The 8,440-nt window shown below is 49.3% G+C and overlaps 1 protein-coding gene across 3 annotated transcripts in view; it reads right to left on the bottom strand.

Moving 5' to 3' along the window:
* The window catches only part of LOC118777765 (ankyrin-1-like), a 69,252-nt gene extending 64,365 nt beyond the window's left edge, over positions 1–4,887 (bottom strand). The window contains exons 1-2 of one of the 3 annotated variants that reach the window (XM_036528911.1): positions 4,833–4,887; positions 3,926–4,256 (exon numbers count right to left, since the gene is read on the bottom strand). In XM_036528911.1, the coding sequence (XP_036384804.1) occupies positions 3,926–4,051 (126 nt within the window). In that variant the 5' untranslated portion in view covers positions 4,052–4,256; positions 4,833–4,887. Of the gene's footprint in view, positions 1–3,925; positions 4,257–4,461; positions 4,575–4,832 lie in introns of those variants that run through there. The other 2 variants (XM_036528909.1, XM_036528910.1) reach the window with 2 other exon arrangements.
* Positions 4,888–8,440: the final 3,553 nt, after the last annotated feature.

Here is an 8,440-nt window from a genome sequence, read left to right as displayed (position 1 = left end):
CTGAATTCAACAGGAGAAACTACATTTCTGTCTTTTAATTAAAAAAACACAATAAGACAGCATTCACAATAAGACTACATTTCATTTGAATAAAAATTACTTAATTAACAATCATTAAATACTCTAAATCAAAATGGTAGCAGAAAGAGTTGCAGTTTACCATCTGAAGTGATGAGAGTTTTACAATAGATAAGCGCCTCAGCTAAAACACCAGTGCTTAGACTCAGAGAGTCCATCTGTAGGCATGAGAGGGGAGGGGCTTAATCACTGATATGTTTCCCTATCTGCGTTTGTCTTTTGGTGTGTGCATGCTAACACAGCGCTTTAATCTGCTGAATGAGTCTGTTTCCTGTACAGGGACAGAGCTCAGGGGCTGTGATACAGAGACACCCAGAGGGAGGGAGAACCTGTTGTGACCCAAATACAGACAGAATCACAGCAAACACTGGCACGCAAATCACAACCCAAATCTCCACACGACCACGCAAATCACAACCCAAATCTCCACACGAGCACGCAAATCACAACCCAAATCTCCACACGACCACGCAAATCACAACCCAAATCTCCACACGACCACGCAAATCACAACCCGAATCTCCACACGACCACGCAAATCTCAACCCAAATCTCCACACGACCACGCAAATCACAACCCAAATCTCCACACGACCACAAAAATCACAACCCAAATCTCCACACGACCACGCAAATCACAACCCAAATCTCCACATGACCACACAAATCACAACCCAAATCTCCACACGACCACAAAAATCACAACCCAAATCTCCACACAACCACACAAAATACATCTCAACAAAGCCACACAAAGCACATCACAACAAAGTTCCACAACACACACCAACACCAATCTCCCAGTACTGAACACACATGTGAACAGGGGGGGGGGGGGGGGGGGGCTCTCACACAGCAGGCAGGCAGGGCTACAGCGTCCCTCCTGCTGCTGCTCTCAGATCTGCGGCTCCAGGTACATGCTGTGACTCAGAGCGGAGCAAACACACAGAGGGGTTTAAGGAGGAATCTCCTCAGTGCTACTGCCTCTCTGAGCGGCTCAGGTCCTCAGCAGCAGCCCAGACACTGCTGCTCTACACAGCCGTCCATTGTGTCAATGAGCTGTTTCCCATCTCTCTCTGAGTTCTGATCCGATGCTCTCACACACACTGCATCTCTCTCCGAGTCCTGATCCGATGCTATCACACACACACTGCATCTCTGAGTCCTGATCCGATGCTATCACACTGCATCTCTCTCTGAGTCCTGATCCGATGCTCTCACACACACTGCATCTCTCTCTGAGTCCTGATCCGATGCTCTCACACACACTGCATCTCTCTCTGAGTTCTGATCCGATGCTATCACACACACTGCATCTCTCTCTGAGTCCTGATCCGATGCTCACACACACTGCATCTCTCTCTGAGTCCTGATCCGATGCTATCACACACACTGCATCTCTCTCTGAGTCCTGATCCGATGCTATCACACACACTGTATCTCTCTCTGAGTCCTGATCCGATGCTCACACACACACTGCATCTCTCTCTGAGTCCTGATCTGATGCTATCACACACACTGCATCTCTCTCTGAGTCCTGATCTGATGCTATCACACACACTGCATTTCTCTCTGAGTCCTGACTCAATGCTCACACACACTGCATCTCTCTCTGAGTCCTGATCCGATGCTATCACACACACACTGCATCTCTGAGTCCTGATCCGATGCTCTCACACACACTGCATCTCTCTCTGAGTCCTGATCCGATGCTCACACACACACTGCATCTCTCTCTGAGTCCTGATCCGATGCTATCACACACACTGCATCTCTCTCTGAGTCCTGATCTGATGCTATCACACACACTGCATCTCTCTCTGAGTCCTGACTCAATGCTCACACACACTGCATCTCTCTCTGAGTCCTGATCCAATGCTATCACACACACACTGCATCTCTCTCTGAGTCCTGATCCGATGCTATCACACACACTGCATCTCTCTCTGAGTCCTGATCCGATGCTATCACACACACTGTACCACCTTCTGAGTCCTGATCCGATGCTCACACACACACTGCATCTCTCTCTGAGTCCTGATCTGATGCTATCACACACACTGCATCTCTCTCTGAGTCCTGATCTGATGCTATCACACACACTGCATTTCTCTCTGAGTCCTGACTCAATGCTCACACACACTGCATCTCTCTCTGAGTCCTGATCCGATGCTATCACACACACACTGCATCTCTGAGTCCTGATCCGATGCTCTCACACACACTGCATCTCTCTCTGAGTCCTGATCCGATGCTCACACACACACTGCATCTCTCTCTGAGTCCTGATCCGATGCTATCACACACACTGCATCTCTCTCTGAGTCCTGATCTGATGCTATCACACACACTGCATCTCTCTCTGAGTCCTGACTCAATGCTCACACACACTGCATCTCTCTCCGAGTCCTGATCCGATGCTATCACACACACTGCATCTCTCTCTGAGTCCTGACTCAATGCTCACACACACTGCATCTCTCTCTGAGTCCTGATCCGATGCTATCACACACACTGCATCTCTCTCTGAGTCCTGATCCGATGCTATCACACACACTGCATCTCTCTCTGAGTCCTGATCCGATGCTCACACACACACTGCATCTCTCTCTGAGTCCTGATCTGATGCTATCACACACACTGCATCTCTCTCTGAGTCCTGATCTGATGCTATCACACACACTGCATTTCTCTCTGAGTCCTGACTCAATGCTCACACACACTGCATCTCTCTCTGAGTCCTGATCCGATGCTATCACACACACACTGCATCTCTGAGTCCTGATCCGATGCTCTCACACACACTGCATCTCTCTCTGAGTCCTGATCCGATGCTATCACACACACTGCATCTCTCTCTGAGTCCTGACTCAATGCTCACACACACTGCATCTCTCTCTGAGTCCTGACTCAATGCTCACACACACTGCATCTCTCTCTGAGTCCTGATCCGATGCTCACACACACTGCATCTCTCTCTGAGTCCTGATCCAATGCTATCACACACACACTGCATCTCTCTCTGAGTCTCTCACTCTCCTCTTACTCCTACAGCTGAGAGGAAGTCATGCAGCACCAAACACAACCTCATACACAAAGCATGACATCAACAATCAATATTAAAAACTCCCCCTTCAAGGGAACCGGTTACACATTCAACACAAATCAGGCAGAGCTGAAGGAAGTGCTGACTCAGAGCTCTGAGGGTCAGACACTTAGTGAGCATCAGAGGAGGGATCGCATGATAGGAAGTTAATATCCGCACAGCAGTGAAGATGTCGCTGGAAATATAACATTGAGATACACTACAGGAAGGACAGGATGCCGAGGGGAACCCGGTCTGTGGGACTGTCAAACAGCTTCACCTACTAACCACACCTGCCCTCTGTGATGTGGGACAGAGCGGGTGTCCAGCACAGGTGAGCGTACGCTCCCACAGCCCAGAGGTGCTTCACAGCCGCCACTAAACGGCTGTGAAAGGAATGCATGGGGGGGGGGGAGCTGGGGATATTCCCTCAATCCTTCCTCACACAGCCTGCACACATTCTCCTCACACAGCGACCGCAAAAAACAAGCGTTTCCAACAGGATGAAGCTACAAAAGAACACAGGATGGTGAGCACGGCAAGCCTGTTAGCACAGAGCGAGAGGAGCTGGCCAGCCTCAGACATCAATGACACAGGGTGAGAGAGGCCGCGGCCGAGCACAGAGCATTGCGCAGGACACAGCGGTTACTGACTGCACCCCCCACCCCCCCCACACTTCACTGAGTGTCTGCGAGTATGCGAGAGCTGTGTGTGTTACAGTGTGTGCGTTTGTCCGTGCGCTGACGGGATGTGCTGCCCTACCTTGCGGCGGCGGTCTCTGGAGCGGTTCCTCTTCTTGTTCTTCTCCTCCTCCTTCTCACGCTGCTCCTGCGCAGCGAGGGCGTCCAGCTCCTTGCTCTTTCGGAGCTGTTTGGCTGCCTGAGCCATGGCTTCCCTGCCACTGCGGCGCCGGGGGTCTGACGCGCGTCACACACACACGCCGCTCATGCGGCCGCGGCTCCGGCCCGCTCCCCCGGGGGGGTCCTGCAGCAGCCCCTCTCTCCGCTGCTCCCTCTCCTCCTCGCGGTGCGGAGCGCAGAAACGCCAGCGAACGAGCCAAACAAATCCCTCCTCACCGCCTCCTCCGGTCCTCCTGCCACAGACACACAAACAACGTATATTACAGAAACACGACACAGCCGATCTCCCGCTCTCTCTGTGTCCCTCGTCCCTCTTTGCTAATTCTGCACACAGAAAATCCTCCTAATATTCCCCTTAACACACACACACACACACACACACACACACACACACACACACACACACACACACACACACACACACACACACACACACACAGAGCTTCCACCTGTGCTGCCCCACTCAGCGCAGAGAGGCGTCCCTGCTTCCTCTGAGGACCGAGCTCTGACTGTGGCGGTAGCACAGCCCAGCCATTCTGCCTCTATGCATTATTCACCATCAGTAACAGACGAGGACAGAAAAGCAGGAAAACCTGCCTGTGAAAGGCTGCACAGGCTGTCGCTCTGCCTCCCTCCCTCCTCGGATGCTGCAGAGAGGAGGGGGCCCGCGTGAGGATGCTGATGCAGTAATTCAGCTGCTCTCTCTGCCGCTCCGTGTGTGTGTATGCGCGTATGTGTGCGTGCGTGCGTGTGCAGGCGCGCGTGTGTCCAGCACCGAGAGAGGGATGAGAGGAAGCAACCAACTGTACCTGTTTACTGGTACTGCAATGGATCGCTCTCCCCTTCTCTCTCCCTCTCCCTCCCTCTCAGGCTCTCTCCTGATTCTGTCTTTTCGCTTCCTCTGCAGTGCTGCTGATGCAGACGAGGAAAAAAGCCCCCGCTCTCCCTCACATACGCTCTCTCTCTCTCGCTCTCTCACACACTCTACCTCTCTCATTCACTGCTCATTCCAGAGCAGGCAGGGCGAGAGAGAGATGGAGCACAGGAGGAGGAGGGAGGGGTGGGGGAGGAGGAGGAATCGAAGCGGCATGGCTGATTTTATTTTTGTCTTCCTCATACCCTTGGCAGGGATTGTGAACAGCTACTGTACTGTTATTGGCACCACTGTGTGACAGCAATACACACAAAGAGAAAATGCTATTCAAAGGCACAGTGCCGCTCTCATTCTCTCTCCCTCCCTCCCTCTGATTAAAACGAGTGTTTTGAGTCTCTCTGATTATAGCCACTGTACTGAAGCATCTCGCTCTGAGTAAAGCCAGTGTTTAGGGCATCTCCCTCTCTGCCTCTAATTAAAGCCAGTGTTTAGGGCATCTCCCTCTCTGCCTCTAATTAAAGCCAGTGTTTAGGGCATCTCCCTCTCTGCCTCTAATTAAAGCCAGTGTTTAGGGCAGCATGGTAGCAGTATGCTGTGATCACAGCACAATGTGCATAGTGTTAACAGCAGAATTTATATACCAAGCATGTTCACGTTTTTCATTAAATCCTACACATACTGGTCATGTTTGCAAATGCTGATTAATCCTCTTTGAAATTCATACACAAACCAGCTTTATCTCACTCTCTGTCTCTGTTACAAAAACAGAATTTCACTTAAAACTATCACAGCATTTTGCTGAAAATAATGTTCATAGATTGGTTAAATGATTAAATGATTAAACGTAAGATACATAATGAAGCATGTATCCTTTTCGTGGCATGGCACTGTGAATGAACACCTACAAAACACACACCTCTTCATTAACATATCCATTTAATGAAAATGTTTTATGAATTAAAAAAAGATTTTACAAAATGAACAGGCTGTGACAGGTATTTTCCCCATGCTCTGTGGCTCCGCCTCCACCCTGGCCATGTTATCTGCTGAGACACACAGGATCTGGGGGGGGGTTGTAACACAGGATTTCGGGGTGAGATGAGCCTAAGGAACTTTTCAAAAATTTGGTGAAAAAGGCAGGGAAAGCACAAAAACATATAAACATCAAACTGAGCACGGCTGAGCTGAGGAGCTAAAGGAAACACACCAAGTGCATTCGGAAAAGGATACCGAGTCCATTCGGAAAAGGATACCGAGTCCTTTCGGAAAAGGATACCGAGTCCTTTCGGAAAAGGATACTGAGTGCATTAGGAAACTTGCTTCCATGTTTTGACAGCACCTGATCCATTTGTATTCACAAACACAGAGCTAATGCACTCAGTGCAGTTCAGTACCTAAAGACTGCTGTCTGTTATTGAACGTTAGTACAAGGACTAACGTTAGTACAAGGACTAACGTACTTGCTTTCAGCAGCAACTGGTTCCTGCCACTAGTTTTTCATGAAGAATATGTGGAACAAAACAATACCGGCCAAAAGCGATGCTTTTGGTGACACCTCAGCAAGTATTGTAACATAACAGTTAAGATATTACATTCATATTTCTGAATTTTTAAAATATGAAAAAGGGTAACCGTCCCATGACTGTTTAGCATATTTTGCTAAACAGCGTGCTGCTTTCAGCAGTTACTGCAGTTAATTAGCCAGCTGACCTTATTCCACTTTCTACGCTTTTATGATAGAGCTATATAAAACACAAACAGACATGTGGCTAATTTCCTGCTGGGAAAGGTGCTAGAAGTCCATCTTTATCAGATAACTACAGTCCTATATTGACCCTTGAACACTGGATCAGCTGCCAAAGTGGTGTCTTGTCCTTTTCTTAAGAGTTTTCCATTCACTCAGGTTGATCTGAGTTCACTCTTACACTCTCACAGTAGCCCAGCCTTCCATCCACGCAGGGTAATTAACACTGAAGGCCTGAGGCGAGCCCATGTGAGGCTGCTGGTGTTCCTGCTGTAGTATCAACATCCCAGGGCTGCAGACTGCAGTGCAGCGCCACAGGTTTCTCTAACACTGAAAGGTAGGGACCCTGTGTACAGCGGCCTCTGTAGGAGCCCTGTGTAGCAAGGCCTGTGTAGGGAGTGGGTGGTGGCGATGTGCTTTGTGAGCTGGCTGGTGAGGACAGTCTTCTCTCTGTTCGGGGGCAGCATGTTTCAGAGTGGATCAGCATCACTCCATGCTGACTGACAGCTCCAGCTCCAGTTGTGACTCATGATAATGGCCTGGCTGAGGGTGACTTCCCTGCTCTGCCTGCTCCAGGCCCTCCCACATCACAGCGGAAGCTTCAATCCCGTCGCTCTGCCATGGGCCCATGGAGGGAGATACCACCAAAACCTCGGAAGAAATCACCACGCAATTAATTAATCTGGCTTCCATTTCAAATGTCAAGCGCACCAACGTGTGTGTGTAAGCGTGTGTGTGTGTAAGCGCGTGTGTGTGTAAGCGTGTGTGTGTGTAAGCGCGTGTGTGTGTAAGCGTGTGTGTGTGTAAGCGCGCGTGTGTGTAAGCGTGTGTGTGTGTAAGTGCGTGTGTTACGTTATATAGTGTGAAACTGATGCCGAACAACCCAATGATAAAAGCTCCTCTGGAAAGGCCGGGCTCTAACAGTTCATCACAGCAGTGAATTAGCCTGTCTGTCCTTATGCATGCAGACAGCCTGTCTCTGCTGCCGCAGTGCACGAGGACCCCGGGCTACAGTGACACTGCTCGAAAGGTCAGCAGCGTAATAAAACACCTTCAGACAACGGAAAAAGGTGTCAGAGTGGCAGGTTGCTTAGTCAGGCTTGTAGCCCAGAGGCTGCAAGATTGATTCACATATTAAATTCATACCTTAACAAAAAGTTCTCAAAGAAGTATGTTGCTTCTGTTAGCACAGCTGGCTAATATGAATAACCACCAAAAACCACCAAAAAATCAGTATTGTGTTTCCATTCTAAAATCTTTATTTTAACTTGCATTAGCAAGAAACTTTATCTATTTATATCAAATTGACCTGAGGTCTGTGACCAAAGAACTGTTCTACAGAGGTACAGAGGCTACAAAAACTGCATTGGTTATTCTACTATATCTAAAAGCTAGCTATCACCAGCCGTCCACACATAGCCTGCTGCTAGGTAGCAAATTTCAGCCAAGATCAATATTTATTTTATTGGCCCTTGCCTGTAAGGTGCATTCAGAGACATGGCTCTGCCAGGAAGGCACTGGGACAGCACGCAGCCGTCTGCCCCGCTTCTCCATCCACACAGCTCACAGCTAGCGAGCGAAGGCCGCGCAGCCTGTGAAACACAGGCCATACAGAGTCCTGCGAGCCAAGTGACAGCCCAGACTAAACCATGGCATCTAATTTATCATGTAGTAGGCTATACCAAATCAAACCTGCTTCAGACTGAGAAGTAAGAATCCCCACTACGGGAATGTCATCTCAAGCTCCCCCCCCCGGCCTCCCTAATCATGTATGTCATTTGGCATGGAGCAACAGGAAA

The sequence above is a fragment of the Megalops cyprinoides genome, chromosome 5, assembly GCF_013368585.1.
Source record: "Megalops cyprinoides isolate fMegCyp1 chromosome 5, fMegCyp1.pri, whole genome shotgun sequence".
Classification (NCBI taxonomy): domain Eukaryota; kingdom Metazoa; phylum Chordata; class Actinopteri; order Elopiformes; family Megalopidae; genus Megalops; species Megalops cyprinoides.
Note: the sequence above shows the minus strand (reverse complement) of the source record. Positions and strands in the feature narration are given on the sequence as shown.